An 18,181-nucleotide genomic window follows, 5' to 3' on the forward strand; every position below is an offset into this window, starting at 1 on the left:
GTTCCATGTTCTGGGTCTCGCCCATGTCTGTCTCCTGGTGCCAGCCACGTGGTGCCAGTCAAAATAAAAAATGTATTTTATTACAAACATGTATCACAACAGATTGCAACGCATAAACATCCCAGGAAACATACTTCCCAGCAATCAACTATACAGCCTGTACAAAGTTTCCCCCTTTTTCATCCTTCCCCTCCCCTCCCCCTCCCTGCGACGAACAGCTCCTCAAACACGGTCACAAACATCCCCCACCTTTTCTCCAACCCCTCTGCAGAGCCCCTTAACTCATACTTTATCTTCTCCAACTGCAGGAAATCGAACAGGTCAGCCAACCAAGCCGCTACCGACCGCCACGCCAGTGAAATTCGCCGCCGTGCAATCTGAGAGGCGAAGGCCACGACATCGGCCTTCATCCTCTCCATGAGCTCCGGCTTCTCTGAAACCCCAAATATCGCCACCAAAGGGTCCGGGTCCACTCCCTCCTCCACTACGTACGGCAGCACGGTAGCATGGTGGTTAGCATAAATGCTTCACAGCTCCAGGGTCCCAGGTTCGATTCCCGGCTGGGTCACTGTCTGTGCGGAGTCTGCACGTCCTCCCCGTGTGTGCGTGGGTTTCCTCCGGGTGCTCCGGTTTCCTCCCACAGTCCAAAGATGTGCGGGTTAGGTGGATTGGCCATGCTAAATTGCCCGTAGTGTCCTAAAAAGTAAGGTTAAGGGGGGGGGGTTGTTGGGTTACGGGTATAGGGTGGATACGTAGGGTGATCATTGCTCGGCACAACATCGAGGGCCGAAGGGCCTGTTCTGTGCTGTACTGTTCTATGTTCTATGTTCTATCCTGGCTAAGATCATGAACACTCCCATCCAGAATCTTCCCAATTTTTCGCATCCCCAAAACATCTGCATGTGATTTGCTGGCCCCCGTCCACACCTCTCACGCTCATCTGCTACCCCTTGAAAGAACTCACGCATTCTCGCCCGAATCATATTGCACCACCTTAAACTGTATCAGGCTCATCCTTGCACAAGAGGAGGTCCCGTTTACCCTACGCAGTGCCTCACTCCATACTCCCCAATTGATCTCCCCTCCCAGCTCCGCTTCCCATTTCTCCTTGATCTTCACCACCCGCTTGCCTCCCTGCACCCCTCAGCCGCTTGAGCCACACATCAACCATAGCTTTCCCACCTCTCTTTCAGAAGGCTGAGGGTTCAAGTCTCACGCCGGGAATTGACTTGAGTACAAAGACCCGGAGCCTATCTCCGCGGTGCCGGTGAAGTGCTGCACTGTTGGAGATGCCATCTTTAGGGTGAGACATTAAACTGAGTCCCCATCCAGGTGGGTGGTATGGGTCCTTTGGCACAATCTCGAAAAGAGCGGGGGATTTATCCTGATGGACAATAACTATCCCTCAACTGTGATGTTCTCCAAGTGCCGCAAAGAGAAAGATATGGAGGTGCCGCACAACCAACTTCTTACAAACACAGTGAGTGGTTTCATTTGATGATGTTGCTCCTACAGACTAAGATGGAGAACCGAAGTCCACGCGAACACTCTGCTGACATCACGAAGACCACAGGACGTTCCACCAGCAGGGATGTAGTCTCTCATGAAAGGCGCTACGTAAATGCAAGTCTGTCTTTTTGCCAACTACAGTCATTCCGCAACAATTCCTCAGGCGAAATGTGGAAGGCTGGCTGATAAGGCCATTCAGCTTTGGGGTGCATCACTTTGCTGGGGGAACGACATTGAATTAAATGGAACTCACAGCACAGAATCAGGCCACTCAGTCCAACTGGTCTGTGCCAGGCTTTGTGTGACACGCGAGCTCTTCGCCCCCATCATATTTCATACATGTCGCGCCTGCTTAAATCCATTGATGCTGCGCCACGAGGAGAGAACGGCCGCGAGAACACTTCCCCGCCAATAAAAAATAATTCTGGGATGTAGCCACCGTTGTCATGCAGGCAGCTGGTGTGTACACAGCAAGATCCCACAGGCAGGGCTACAATGACGGCCAGATAATGTTGTTTAATGATATTAATTCAGTGACAAATATTGGCCACAAGACACAGCTCTACTTTGAACCGTGCAATGGGATATATCAGTGCGGGGGGTGGGGGGGGGGGGGGGGGGGGGGGGGGGGGGGAGCAGGTGAAAGTGAGTAACACGAGACATTAATATACAGTCAAAAAATCTATTCATACTTAGAGTACAAGATCAAACAGCTGGTGAGGAGACAGAGGGGAAAAGTATGCTTGTAGGTTTCAGAAAGTCGCTATATTCATGCCAGATGTGTAGAACGTACCTTCTGGCTGTTTGATTTGACTAGCCTGTCAATCAAACTTGTGCTCTGAGGGGTAGGTTACAGAGTAAATACAGCTGGAACAAGAATTACTCACATTTTCAGGAATGAATAACCTGCTAAAGTATAAAGCTGTCTCTTGTCTCTTTCATAGAATTCAACAGAATGAGGCCATTCAGCCCTCTGGTGCCTATGATTTTGCAAGAGCTATCCAATTAGTTCCACAACTCCTGCTCTTTCTCCATCACCTTGCAAATTTTTCCTTTTTAAATACTTACGCGATTCCCCTTAGGAAGTCAGTATTGAACCTGCTTCCACCGCCCCTGTGTTCTCATGGTGTTCCTTGTTCATATGACAATTACCTTAAATCCCCATCCTCCAGGCACCAACTCTCATGTTCATGAAACAGTGGGCAGCACGGTGGCGCAGTGGTTTAACCCTCCAGCCTCACGGTGCCGAAGTCCCAGGTTCGATACCGGCTCTGGGTCACAGTCCGTGTGGAGTTTGCACATTCTCCCCGTGTCTGCGTGGGTTTCGCCCCCCACAACCCAAAGATGTGCAGAGTAGGTGGATTGGCCAGGCTAAATCGCCCCCTTAATTAGAAAAAATGAATTGGGTAATCTAAATTTTAAAAATAATAGAAATGTTCGTGAAATCTCCACGGGCGGGATACTGCGACCCCCCGGTGGGTCAGAGAATCGCCCGGGGTCGGTGTCAATCCCGCTCCCACCGTGTTCCGAATTCTCCGCCCCCAGAGATTCGGCGGGGGCAGGAATCGCGCCGTGCCTGTCGGCGGGCCCCCCACGGCGATTCTCCGGCCACCAATGGGCCGAAGACCCGCCGTTAACAGGCTTCTCCCGCCGGCGGGAATCAAAACACCTACCTGACCGGCGGGACTGGTGGCGTGGGCGAGCTCCAGGGTCCTGGGGGGGGGGCGTGGGGCGATCTGACTCCTGGGGGTGCCCCCACAGTAGCCAGGCCCGCGATCGGGGCTCACTGATCGGCAGGCGGGCCTGTGCCATGGGGGCACTCTTTTTCTTCCGCCTTTGCCATGGCCTTGAACATTGCGGAGGCGGAAGAGACTCCCTCCCCTGCGCATGCGCCGGTATGACATCAGCAGCCGCTGACGCTCCGGCGCATACGCGGGCTTCCGCAGGCTAGCGAAGGCCTTTCGGCCCCGGCTGGCGGGGCGCCAAAGGCCGTTCGCGCCGGCTGGCGGAGCGGGAGCCACTCCGGCGTGGGCCTAGCCCCCCAATGTGAGGGCTTGGCCCTAAAGGTGCGGAGAAATCCGGACCTTTGTGGAGGCCCGATGCCGGAGTGGTTCACGCCACTCCGTCCCGCCGGGACCCCCCGCCCCGCCGGGTAGGGAGAATCCCGGCCCATATTTGACACCACAAAAGCCCATTCATTCCGAATCTCTGTTACCAGGCTGGGACCCGCTGTTATATGCAGCACAGTGGTTAGCACTGCTGCCTCGCAATGCCAGCAACTCGGGTTCGATTCCAGCCTTGGGTGACTGTCTGTGTGGAGTTTGCACATTCATTCCGTGTCTGTGTGGGTTTCCCCGAGTTTCCTCCCACAGTCCAAAGATGTGCAGGTTAGGTGGGTTACAGGGATAGGATCGGGAGGGGGGGGGGGTGGGGGGGGGGGGGGGGGGGGGGGTGGACATAGGTAGGGTGCTCTTTCAGAGGCTCGGTGCAGACTCGATGGGCTGAATGGGCTCCTTCTACACTGTACGGATTCTATGGTTCAATTCCTCTTTGGGATGAAAGATTTTTCAGTTACAAATGTAAGTTGTTGTTTTGTTCTGTCTAACTTTGTGTAAATACAAATATTTTTTTTTTTATAAATTTAGAGTACCCAATATTTTTTCCCAATTTGGGGGCAATTCAGCGTGGCCAATCTACCTATCCTGCACATCTTTGGGTTGTGGGGGTGAAACCCACGCAGACACGGGGAGAATGTGCAAACTCCACACGGACAGTGACCCAGGGCCGGGATCGAACCCGGGTCCTCAGTGCCGTAGGCAGCAATGCTAACCACTGCGCCACCGTGCTGCCCTGTAAATACAAATATTGTCCATGTCATCTCTCCTCATAATCTAAACTTTCCAGCTGGGGGTGACATTTTGGTGAATTCCTGTTACATTCCTACCCAGGCAGATACATCCTTTCCAAAGTGCAGATCGTGAACTGTAAACAGTATTCTGGGCTTTATTGAGCCCAGAGTCCTGTGACTGATCGGCAATCCGTGGTTTAATCTCGGTAACAATTAAATTCGATGTCATGTATATTTCTGCCAATGCTGAGTGAATAATAATATTAATCTTTATTAGTGCCACAAGTAGGCTTACATTAACACTGCAAGGAAGTTACTGTGAAAAGCCCCTAGTCGCCATATTCTGGTGCCTGTTCGGGTACACTGAGGGAGAATTCAGAATGCCCAATCCACCTAACAGCATGTCTTTCGGGACTTGAGAGAGGAAACCGGAGCACCCGGAGGAAACCCGTGCAGACTCCGCACAGACAATTACCCAAGCTGGGAATTGAACCTTGGAACCTGGTGCTGTGAAGCAACAGTGTTGACCATTGTGCTACTGAATACTGGGCAATGAGATTTGCCCCCAATTGAGACAGTACCAGTGAGACAGTGTCCAGTGAGACAGTGTCCAGTGAGGCAGTGTCCAGTGAGATAGTGTCAGTGAGGCAGTGCCCAGTGAAGTAGTGTCCAGTGAGGCAGTGTCCAGTGAGGCAGTGTCCAGTGAGGCAGTGCCCAGTGAGACAGTGTCCAGTGAGGCAGTGTCCAGTGAGGCAGTGTCCAGTGAGACAGTGTCCAGTGAGGCAGTGCCCAGTGAGGCAGTGTCCAGTGAGGCAGTGCCCAGTGAGGCAGTGCCCAGTGAGGCAGTGTCCAGTGAGGCAGTGCCCAGTGAGGCAGTGTCCAGTGAAGCAGTGCCCAGTGAGGCAGTGCCCAGTGAGGCAGTGTCCAGTGAGGCAGTGTCCAGTGAGGCAGTGTCCAGTGAGACAGTGTCCAGTGAGGCAGTGCCCAGTGAGGCAGTGTCCAGTGAAGCAGTTCCCAGTGAGACAGTGTCCAGTGAGGCAGTGTCCAGTGAAGCAGTGCCCAGTGAGGCAGTGCCCAGTGAAGCAGTGTCCAGTGAGGCAGTGTCCAGTGAGACAGTGTCCAGTGAGGCAGTGTCCAGTGAGGCAGTGCCCAGTGAGGCAGTGCCCAGTGAAGCAGTTCCCAGTGAAGCAGTGTCCAGTGAGGCAGTGCCCAGTGAAGCAGTGTCCACTGAGGCAGTGCCCAGTGAAGCAGTGCCCAGTGAAGCAGTGTCCACTGAGGCAGTGCCCAGTGAAGCAGTGTCCAGTGAAGCAGTGCCCAGTGAAGCAGTGCCCAGTGAGGTTTTGTCCATCACAGTCACACAGTTTTGAAGACAGTGAACTGTAATCATTGAACAGCACTGCTCCTGCATCAGAAGCAGGGATTGCCTGAGGGTTGTGTACCACCCTCACTGAAACCTATCTCAACATTCCTGCAAATTATATGGGGAGTAGAACGTGGGAGCTGCAACACGTCAGTGAAATCACTGGCTGCTTGTACCATGGAAACAGCACCGTGACTTCCTGTCTAATTGCAGGGTTAAAGCTGTCTTCAGCCAATCACGCTGAGGGTGCGATTTAAAAACTGCTCAACTAATTTAGGAACTGTAGCATCTGTTTCAGATCGAGCACATTCCAGCAATCTTGCTGGTGAAAAGAAATCTCTGGCAAAATTATAAAGAAAGAAGAAATGAGTTTCCAATTATGCATCATCTCAAAGCGCTTTGTAGCCAATGAAACATAGTCGCTGTTGTATAAAATGTGGCAGCCAATTTGTGCACAGCAAGCTCCCAGAATCTTTTTCCCCAATTAAGGGGCAATTTAGCATGGCCAATCCACCTAACCTGCACATTATTGGGCTGTGGGGGTGAAACCCACGCAGACACAGGGAGAATGTGCAAACTCCACACGGAGAGTGATCCAGGGCCGGGATTGAACCCGTGTCCTCAGCGCCCTGAGACAGCAGCGCTAACCACTGCTCCACTGCGCCACCCTACCGCCCCAAACAAGCTCCCAGAATGTGATAATGTCCAGTTAATCTGTTTTCGAAGTGATTTTGATTAAAGTATAAATGTTGGTCAGAACGGAAGGAGAAGAAAACCAAAAATCCTCCCACATCCCTTGTACTAAAAAAAATGAATGGGAGTTTTACACGTACCTGGGAGCCCAGGGGCACCTTCAACCGAAAAGACAGTACCTCTGACAGTGCCGCACTGCACTGGAGTGTCAGCTGGGATTTCATCAGGAGTGGGATTTGAACCCATAACCTCCTGACTCTGAAGTACATGCATTGCCAACTGAGCCACACTAACAGCTACAATGCTTGAAACACTTTAAAGTTGGATTGACCATTATCACACCGACTACATTGTTTTTTGAAGCTGTTACTTTGTCAACATGATGTGGAGATGCCGGCGTTGGACTGGGGTGAGCACAGTAGGAAGTCTTACATCACCAGGTTAAAGTCCAACAGGTTTGTTTTGAATCACAAGTTTTCACAGCACAGCTCCTTCCTCAGGTGAATGAAGAGGTGGGTTCCACAAACACACATATAGACAAAGTCAATGATGCGAGATGATACTTTGAATGTGAGTCTTTGTAGGTAATTAAGTCTTTACAGGTCCAGATGGAGCAACTGGAGAGAGGGATAATCATAGGTTAAAGAGGTGTGAATTGTCTCAAGCCAGGACAGTTGGTAGGATTTCTCAAGCCCAGGCCAGATGGTGGGGGGTGGATGTAATGCGACATGAATCCCAGGTCCCGGTTGAGGCCGCACTCATGTGTGCAGAATTTGGCTATAAGTTTCTGCCCGGCGATTCTGCGTTGTCGCGCGTCCTGAAGGCCGACTTGGAGAACGCTTACCCGGAGATCAGAGGCTGAATGCCCTTGACTGCTGAAGTGTTCCCCGACTGGAAGGGAACATTCCTGCCTGGCGATTGATAGGGCAGGGGAATAGGCTCTTTCAGAGGTTTGATGCACTCTAGGAATTCAATGGTTCTCTGGTTCTATCACTGCAGGAGTTCCTCAGGGTAGTGTCCTCGGCCCAACCATCTTCAGCTGCCTCATCAATGACCTTCCTTCCAACATAAAGTCAGAAGTGGGTTAAATCGCTGGCTTTTAAAGCAGACCAAGCAGGCCAGCAGCACGGTTCGATTCCCGTACCAGCCTCCCCGGACAGGCGCCGGAATGTGGCGACTAGGGACCTTTCACAGTAACTTCATTGAAGCCTACTCGTGACAATAAGCGATTTTCATTTTTCATTTCATTGATGATTGCACAATGTTCAGCACCATTCGCGACTCCTCAGACACTGAAGCAGTTCATGTCCAAATTCAGCAAGACCTGGGCAATATCCAGGTTTGGGCGGACAAGTGACAAATAACATTCACCCCACACAACTGCCAAGCAATGACCATCTCCAACAAAGATCAGAACTAACCATCGCCCCATGACATTCAATGGCATTACCATTGCTGAATTTCCCATTATCAACTTGAGGGTTACCATTGACCAGAAACGGAACTGGATTAGCCATATAAATACTGTGGCTACCAGCGAGGGTCAAAGGCTAGGATTCTTGTGCCGCATAATTCACCTCCTGGCTCCCCAAAGCCTGTCCACCATCTACAAGGTATCTTTTGTGAATCTAGCAATTGGCACTGGACTGAATCTGGGCACCAGACTGATCCACTCCCAGTAAGAGGTCTACCCTTTAGAAGGTGGTGGGACATTAACAGCAGCTTAACCTTCCCCCACTTTACAGTTATTTCATGCAGCATGGCCCTTCTTGAAAATTTGATCTTAGTACATTCAGTAAAATGATTGTAAGTTGTTTGTTTATCAAACGGGGAAGCGATGCTGTGGAGGAACATCAAATGAAACATTCCTCCTGACCCCATTAATAATATTGTAAGTCAATCACCTCCATTGTACTGCATGAGAGAATAAACTTGATTCACTCACACAAAGAATTAATTACCATATAAATTACCTGGAACAATGAGTCATTTAAGTTTGACAAACTAAATGCAGAGCAGCAAACAGGGAATTAATACATCTGTACAAAACTGATATCACCGCTAAGATTTAGATCACAATTCTAGGCAACTCTTTTTCATCAAATACCAAACTGAATACTGTTGATGCTGGAAACCTGAAACTCAAACAGAACATTCCGGAAATCTCAACAGGTCCCATTTCTCTTTCCCACCAATTCTTTTGAGGTGAGTTTTAGTCTGCAGGATGTAGGATTGTTCAGTAAATCACAGTAAGAAGTCTTACAACACCAGGTTAAAGTCCAACAGGTTTGTTTCAAACACGAGCTTTCGGAGCACTGCTCCTCCATTCACCTGAGGAAGGAGCTGCGCTCCGAAAGCTCGTGTTTGAAACAAACCTGTTGGACTTTAACCTGGTGTTGTAAGACTTCTGACTGAGCCCACCCCAGTCCAACGCCGGCATCTCCGCATCATGTTCAGTAAATGGCACAGAGGGCGGGATTTTCCAGCCCCTTCCTGCCTACAGGACCGCCTGGTCCTGGACCGAAGTCAAAACCCTCCGGCACGGAGGATTCGCCAGCGACAGAGCTGGCAAGCTGCACAGGTGACCATCAACTTCGGCGAGAGCGGAAGATCCTGCCGGTGGCCAATGGCACGCTGTGTCTGCCACAGGAAAACCCGCCACGGGTGGGGTGGTGGGCTGGTGGGGGGGGGGGTTAGGTTACCACTGTAATAACTAGTTTGCATTAAATTTCACTTTGTTCACCCATAACAAGCCTTCACGCTATCATGTCATAGCGCCATGCTCTGTAAACCCCTGCGCAAACCCAGCACTTCCTCTCTATGCAGTGTGAACGGCAGTGCCATGTCTCTCCCACACTTACGCCGCAGTAATGCCGCACTGCACCTGGCATGGGCCCCCTGACATTTCATCTTAGCCAAAATGCCAAGATAAAGGGTTAACAATTGGGCGCCAATCAGTGCCACACTCATGCATTGCAATGCTGACTAAATTGGCACAATTGATTCATCAGGGAAGGGTCAGGGAGCTGTTTAGACAACTGGCTTCCCCTTCTGACAGACGAGGCACACCTGATGCACGCGAAGACTACAATTTACAGTCAACTTCATCCGTAGAGGACACCCTCAATCCCCGAACTCTCAGGGCTGCTGATTAAATGAACCTTCCAACTTGAACAGCCAGCCCCCATTTACTGGTCCCCGACAGCCTGGCCTCTGTAACCAGTGGCCTTGACATTCCAGACATCTCACACCTTCTTGCTTCAAAGTGCAGCCTGAGTGCGGGGGTCCATTCTGCCCGCACTCGTCCTTCCCCCCCCCCCCCCCCCCCCCCCCCCGTGTGTGGGTCTTCAGGCCTCATGAGGCTGGAAACTAGACCTTGTCAGAGACCCTCACTCGGCCCATTCAGCCTGGACACTCACGGGACTCCTCGCAGGGACCTCACAGCCGCCTCCGCACTGACCCACTTTCCAGCTGCCACTCTGGGAGGGCAATCCTTCAGCGGTGATATCGCCGTAAACCCAGCAAAGAGGACACGGGAAGCACTGCCTGCAGACAGTCGCCGGACCCCCTTTAAATGTAGAGGTTCACAGCCATGAAAGGCTGCTGAGGCCAGCGAGTGACCCCCAACTTTGAGCTGCTGAGATTGAACGCCCCTCCCAGCTCTGGGTTGCACTCCTCTGGGTCCCCTGTGCCCACTCCGGTGCCCCCTCTGCAATTGGCACCCTGAACGCTCACCTCCAATATCCCCTTCGGAGGTCAGGTCGGCAGGTTTTCGTTTTTATACAGCTGTTGGTAAATCACGGCGGTGTGACGCTGATGAATATTCAGTGAGGGAGGACTCGTTAATGATATGCAAATGAGGTTCCCGATCTTCCCTGGCGGGATTCCCCTTCCGCCACCGGCAGGGGCCTGGAAAATTGGAAAGTGTGGTACTATGACTAGGGGCATTACGGTACCTGGAAGTGTGAGCTGCCATTGGTGCAGAGGACTCGCTGCCCATTGGCCCAGGTATGTCATGTGCCTCTCAGCCGATTGGCTGAGAGGTAGGTAGCTCCGCCTATGAGGCGGGGTATAAGAACCCGTGTTCCCCGGCAGTCTGCCATTCTTCTGTACGTCTGCTGCCGGGTCCACTTCTTGTGTATTAAAGCCTATCGTTCGGACTTTATCTACGTTTCGTGTCCAGTGATTGTGCATCAGAAAGCACGATCCTGCCGGCGAGAATCGTCGCCGTTCTCACTGACGGCTATCGCAGGTTGAAAATCACCCCCAGTTAACTGTTTCTCTCTTCACAGATGCTACCAGACCTGCTGAGTATTTTCTGTGTTTATTTATGAGCAATAAATGTTGGTTTTGTCAATGACGCTAACATCCCCTGAATAAATAGATAAACGACCTTCTCCCATTAGTATTAGAGAGCTGTGATGTTCTTTGTATCAACCTGGGATTGTGAAAAGGGTTATATAAATGTCATTTCTTCCTTCACAGTTATTGCGTGAAATGGCACTATTGTTTGTTAACTTTCCCCTTACCTTGGGACAGACGTGTAGCCTGGTTCACCTGAACTCCATCGACTGAGCACAAGCTCCCACATGGGTAGAGCGTTATGACCCCATTGTGGTTCTCAATGTAGCAATGCTGAGCAGCGATGCCGGGTCCCTGGATACTAATGTCTTGTGTCGGACACTCGGAACTGCCAAATGTGGTCCTTCCTGTGAGCAAAACCAGAAACAAGAGCATCAGCTGAGTGACTCATTCATGCTGTGTTGAAACCAACAATTCTACGGACACGTGCTTGTAGGATTAGAATAGCGGTTTTAATATACTTACAACAGAGCCAGCCTGTTAGCCGTTGAACTTTCGGTGAACTGGCTGGCTGACCCTGTGGCACGGATCTTTATACAGCAGCTCCAGGGGGAGGAATCCTGGGCGGAGCCAAGGGAGGAGCCCAGTACAAACTCTCGAGTACTCCCAGAGCTACTCCCCCTGGTGGTCAAGTAGTGCAACTGCACTTACAATATTGATACATATATATATACAGATTATAATACCATGTGAATCTCATTCACCACATGCTGAACAGCACAGGACAAAAGCAAGGGGATCAGAACATCCCTGGATAGAAATGGGATGTTCCTGTCTCTCTGGGCCCTTCCCTCCCACACTCATCCTGCTGTACAGATACCCGTTCCACCAGGTGTCCCCGAGTACCTTGGCCAACTGGTCAGTCAATTTGAATGGGGCTGCTCAACTGCAGGAGGCATTCGCATTGGAGCCTGACCCAGTCCTCACTAAGTGCTGGGCGGAATCCTGCCAATTTAGTAAACCAGCTGGATTGTCATCATTACCCATCTGCTTCATTATTTCTTGTCAAGGAAGCAAATCAGCTGCCCGATGTGTAACTCTAGACTCATAGCGACAGGATGGACTCTTCATTGCCCTCTGAAATGGCCTCAGCAGCCACTCAGCTATATTTCAGGCAGTTAACCACCACATTCTGAAGGGTGATTAAGGATGGGCAATAAATCATTGCAGTGTTAATATAAACCTACTTGTGACACTAATAAAAGATTATCATTATTATTATCAATGTTTCCTTTGCCAACGAGGCCCACATCCCATGAATAAAGGAAACTTTCCCAGCACCTGCGTTTGGACACTAAGCCCAGTTAAAACAGGAATTCAGAAGTGGGCTCCACAGTCTTCCCAGGCTGTGAGGAGGTTTGAAGGATCCATGAAAAATACTCATTCATGCAAAGTGGAGAGTTGGCTTTGGATTGACAATGTGCAGCATTTCCATTGATGGTGGACGTTGTACACTCCACTCATCTACCCACTCACCTACCTCACTCACCTACCCACTCCCTCACTCATCTACCCACTCCCTCACTCACCTACCCACTCCCTCACTCACCTACCCACTCCCTCACTCTCCCACTCCCTCACTCAGCCACTCCCTCACTCACCTACACACTCCCTCATTCCCTCACCCACCCACACCCTCACTCACCTACCCATTCCCTCACTCACCTACACACTCCCTCACCCACTCCCTCACTCTCCCACTCCCTCACTCAGCCACTCCCTCACTCACCTACACACTCCCTCATTCCCTCACCCACTCACACCCTCACTCACCTATCCACTCCCTCACTCTCACACTCCCTCACCCACTCCCTCACTCACCTACACACTCCCTCATTCCCTCACCCACTCACCTACCTCACTCACCTACCCTCTCCCTCACTCACCTACCTCACTCACCTACCCACTCCCTCACTCACCTACCCACTCCCTCACTCACCTACACACTCCCTCACTCTCCCACTCCCTCACCCACCCACTCCCTCACCCACCCACTCCCTCACTCACCTACCCACTTCCTCACTCACCTACCCATTCCCTCACTCACCTACCCACTCCCTCACTCACCTACCCACTCCCTCACTCACCTACCCATTCCCTCACTCACCTACACACTCCCTCACCCAGTCCCTCACTCTCCCACTCCCTCACTCAGCCACTCCCTCACTCACCTACACACTCCCTCATTCCCTCACCCACTCACACCCTCACTCACCTATCCACTCCCTCACTCACCTACAAACTCCCTCACTCACCTACCCACTCCCTCACTCACCCACCCACCCACTCCCTCACTCACCCACCCACTCCCTCACTCACCCACCCACTCCCTCACTCACCCACCCACTCCCTCACTCACCTACACACTCCCTCACTCACCTACCCACTCCCTCACTCACCCACCCACCCACTCCCTCACTCACCCACCCACTCCCTCACTCACCCACCCACTCCCTCACTCACCCACCCACTCCCTCACTCACCTACACACTCCCTCACTCACCTACCCACTCCCTCACTCACCCACCCACCCACTCCCTCACTCACCCACCCACTCCCTCACTCACCCACCCACTCCCTCACTCACCCACCCACTCCCTCACTCACCCACCCCCTCACTCTCTCACTCCCTCACCCACCCACTCCCTCACTCACCTATACACTCCATCACTCTCCCACTCCCTCACTCACCCACCCACTCCCTCACTCACCCACCCACTCCCTCACTCACCCACCCACTCCCTCACTCTCCCACTCCCTCACCCACCCACTCCCTCACTCACCTATACACTCCATCACTCTCCCACTCCCTCACTCACCCACCCACTCCCTCACTCACCCGCACACTCCCTCACTCACCCACACTCTCACTCACCCACCCACTCCCTCACTCACCCACCCACTCCCTCACTCACCTATACACTCCCCCACACACTCCCTCACTCCCCCACACACTCCCTCACTCACCCACCCACTCCCTCACTCACCAAAACACTCCCTCATTCCCTCACCCACTCACTCCCTCACTCACCTACCCACTCCCTCACTTCCCACACACTCCCTCACCCACTTCCTCACTCCCCCACACACTCCCTCATTCCCTCACCCACCCACTCCCTCACTTCCCCACACACTCCCTCACTCCCCACACACTCCCTCACACCCACACACTCCCTCATTCCCTCACTCACCCACTCCCTCACTCACTCCCTCACTCACCCACACACTCCCTCCCTCATTCCCTCACCCACTCACCCCCTCACTCCCCACACACTCCCTCACTCACCCACACACTCCCTCATTCCCTCACCCACTCACCTACCCACTCCCTCACTCACTCCCTCACTCACCTACCCACTCCCTCACTCCCCCACACACTCCCTCACCCACTTCCTCACTCCCCCATTCACTCCCTCACTCCCCCACACACTCCCTCATTCCCTCACCTACCCACTCCCTCACTCCCCCACACATTCCCTCACTCCCCCACACACTCCCTCACATCTACATGCTCCCTCATTCGACCACCCACTCACTCACTCACCTACCCACTCCCTCACTCTCCCACTCCCTCACCCACCCACACTCACTCACCTACGCGCTCCCTCACTCTCCCACTCCCTCACTCTCCCACTCCCTCACTCTCCTATACACTCCCTCATTCCCTCACCCACTCACACCCTCACTCACCTACCCACTCCCTCACTCACCCACACTCTCACTCACCCACCCACCCACTCCCTCACTCACCCACCCACTCCCTCACTCACCTACACACTCCCTCACTCTCCCACTCCCTCACTCACCCACCCACTCCCTCACTCACCTATACACTCCATCACTCTCCCACTCCCTCACTCACCCACCCACTCCCTCGCTCACCCACACTCTCACTCACCCACCCACTCCCTCATCCACCCACCCACTCCCTCACTCTCCCACTCCCTCACTCACCCACTCCCCCACACACTCCCTCACTCACCTACCCACTCCCCCACACACTCCCTCACCCACTCCCTCATTCCCTCACCCACTCACTCCCTCACTCGCCTATCCACTCCCTCACTCTCCCACTCCCTCACCCACCCACTCCCTCACTCACCCACTCCCTCACTGACCCACTCACACCCTCACTCCCTCACTCCCTCACTCACCCACTCCCTCACTCCCCCACACACTCCCTCACTCACCCACACACTCCCTCATTCCCTCACCCACTCACCCCCTCACTCCCCCACACACTCCCTCATTCCCTCACCCACTCACTACCTCACTCACCTACCCACTCCCTCACTCCCCCACTCACTCCCTCACTCACCTACCCACTCCCTCACTCCCCCACACACTCCCTCACTCCCCCACACACTCCCTCACTCACCTACCCACTCCCTCACTCTCCCACTCTCTCACACCCTCACTCACCCACACACTCCCTCATTCCCTCACCCACCCACTCCCTCACTCTCCCACTCCCTCACCCACTCCCTCACTCCCCCACACACCCCCTCACACACCTACACGCTCCCTCATTTGCTCACCCACTCACTCCCTCACCTACCCACTCCCTCACTCTCCCACTCCCTCACCCACCCACTCCCTCACTCCCTCACACACTCCCTCATTCCCTCACCCACTCACTCCCTCATTCTCCCACTCCCTCACCCACCCCGTCCCGTGCCCACTCAACCCACTCCCTCACTCACTAACCTACTGCCTCACCTACCCACTCCCTCACTCACTCACTCCCTCACTCACTCACTCCCTCACTCACTAACCTACTGCCTCACCTAACCATTCCCTCACTCACTCACTCCCTCACTTACCCACCCATTCACCCACTCCCTCACTCACCCACACACTCCCAAACTCACCCACCCACTCCCTCCATCATTCACCCACTCACTCACCCACCCCTCACTCACTCCTTTACTCACTCACTCAGTCACTCACTCACTCTAAAGTTCCACATTAAGTGCGACAAAAATAATATATTTGTTTAATTATATAATTATAATCTTTTAAAAGAAAAAAAACTACATGTATTGGAGAGGGTGGGAGCTGTTGTTATTCCTGAAATTTACAAGGTTATGGGGTGATTCATTAAATTTTTCAAACTATTAATAGGAGCAGATAGGGTCAAGAGAGAAAAAATAGTATTCTGCTCGTTGGGGAATTGAGAATTTGAGCCAATCTTTCAGGAATGAAATGAGGAAATGTTTCCATAGAATCCATGGAAATTATTATTGATAAGGGAGTGGAATCCACAGAATCTTTCCAGTACAGAAAGAGGCCATTCGGCCCATCGATTCTGCACCGACCCTTTGAAAGAGCACTTAACCGAGGCCCACTTCACCCCAGGCCCAAGCCCACCATCCCCTCCCCACGCTCCTGCCCCCACCCCCGCAACCCTGTCACCCCACCCATCCTGGACATCTTTGGACACTAAGGGGCAATTTTGGCATTGCTAATCCCCCTAACCATCTTTGGACTGTGGGAGGAAACCGGAGCACCCGGAGGAAACCCACGAAGACACGGGGAGAACGTGCAGACTCCGCACAGTCACCCAAGGCCAGGACCGAACCTGGGTCCCTTGTGCTGTGAGGCAGCAGTGCTAACCCGTTTCCCTGGCGCTGTGAGGGATCCAAAATAATAGAACGGGATCTTTTATATCCATCCGAGAAGACATATAGCTCAATATCTCACCCTAAAGCAACTAAATCACAGGAGAAACAGGACGACTGATGAGGACAATCGCTGTGCAAACCAAGTTGAGCAGCCAAATCATCATGAGCTGAGCATGATGTTTCAGCATCCTGTGGTGGAAGTAAAGCACATGGCTTCACAGGGACGACAGGTTTGAACTCGGACCTACAGTCGGGCAGTAGCAGTAAAGCCAGTCTAAAGCCCCATGCGGTCATGTCGCAGGAACATTCCGGAAAGGTACTTACCTCGAATCTTCACTTGGCAATGAAGGGCGAGAAAAGAATAAGGCAGCAACTCAGTTCGGAAGCGACTCTGCGAAGCGGCTTTGTCAATCGAGCTGCTTAACGTGAAACAACAGTGAACTCTCCATAAAGCAAACCCAGTATCTTGTTTAACGTGGGGCCTGGAGATTGGGTGGGGTAGCTGCCCACTGACAACATGTTATCTGTCTCAGCATGGCCTCTCCAGTGAAACGCAATCTGAGCTTTAATGCCCCCCCCCCCCCCCCCCACCCCCCACATTCCAGCACCAATCCATTCCCCAAATATCGAGGGAGGGAGGCCCTCAAGACAAGACTATTCGGAAATGAAGATGCCTAGTACGGTACCTGTAATTCACCTCAAAACCCAATTAAAAGAGTAAAATAAACATGGCAAATGCTGAAATTGTTCCATTATTTTAAAAAATAAATTTAGAGTTCCGAATTCATTTCTTTCCAATTAAGGGACAATTTAGCGTGGCCAATCTACCTACCCAGCACACCTTTGGGTTGTGGGGCGACACCTATGCAAACATGGGGAAAATGTGCAAACTCCACCCAGAGCTGGGATTCGAACCTGGGACCTCGGTGCTGTGGGGCAGCAGTGCTAACCACTGCACCACCGTGCTGCCCTGTTCCATGACTTTTTAAATAAAACTCTTTTTGAGTAAAGATCACGGGAAAATCTCTGCGTTACAAATTACAAATGAACAATTTCCAATTTCTTCAGAGTCCCACCTGCAGGGAGTATATTTTAATTTGTTTTTTCTTTTAGTTTTTCTTTGACATTAACGATTCAGTAGGATTCCCCCCCCCCCCCCCCCCCCCCCCCCTTCACACATCAAAAATTTAAAATAGTTCACAGGAATCTGGAAGGGAATTTTCAAGCAGCAACTGAACCAGTGGCTTCAGAGAGGATCGTAACCAGACTGATTCATCCCGGGAGTGCTCGGCTACCTATCATAAAGAGATGTTTGACAACAGATTGAATGCAAGATGCAGGAAGGATGTTCCCGATGGTAGGGGGTGTCCAGACCAGTGGCCATAGTCTGAGAATTCGGGATAGACAGTTTAGGACAGGGATGAGCAGAAGTTTCTTCACCCAGAGAGTGGTGAATCTGTGGAATTCGCTACCACAGAAAGTAGTTGAGGCCAAAACAATGCATGTTTTCAAGAAGCAGTTAGATATAGAACTTGGGATGAATGGAAACAAAGGACGTGGGAGGAAGGTGGGATTAGGCTATTGAGTTGGATGATCAGCCATGATCATAATGAATGGCAGAGCAGGCTCGAAGGGCTGAATGGCCTCCTCCTGCTTCTATTTTCCATGTTTCTATGAATCTACCAGGCTCATTGCGATCAAATCCCTCTCATCATCCTTTAATATCTTTCCCCTCAAGGGTTTATCAAATAGAATCGCAGTGTTTTACCCAATGAACACAGTGCA

The 18,181-nt window shown here is 52.0% G+C and overlaps 1 protein-coding gene across 16 annotated transcripts in view; it reads right to left on the reverse strand.

Moving 5' to 3' along the window:
- Window positions 1–18,181, reverse strand: part of phldb1b (pleckstrin homology-like domain, family B, member 1b) — a 356,171-nt gene that overhangs the window by 232,311 nt on the left and 105,679 nt on the right. For all 16 annotated transcript variants that reach the window (XM_038779264.1, XM_038779278.1, XM_038779260.1 and 13 more), the window contains exon 4: window positions 10,940–11,119. In XM_038779264.1, coding sequence (XP_038635192.1) covers window positions 10,940–11,119 — 180 coding nt within the window. The remainder of the gene's footprint in view (window positions 1–10,939; window positions 11,120–18,181) is intronic.

The sequence above is a fragment of the Scyliorhinus canicula genome, chromosome 19 (assembly GCF_902713615.1).
Source record: "Scyliorhinus canicula chromosome 19, sScyCan1.1, whole genome shotgun sequence".
Taxonomy (NCBI): domain Eukaryota; kingdom Metazoa; phylum Chordata; class Chondrichthyes; order Carcharhiniformes; family Scyliorhinidae; genus Scyliorhinus; species Scyliorhinus canicula.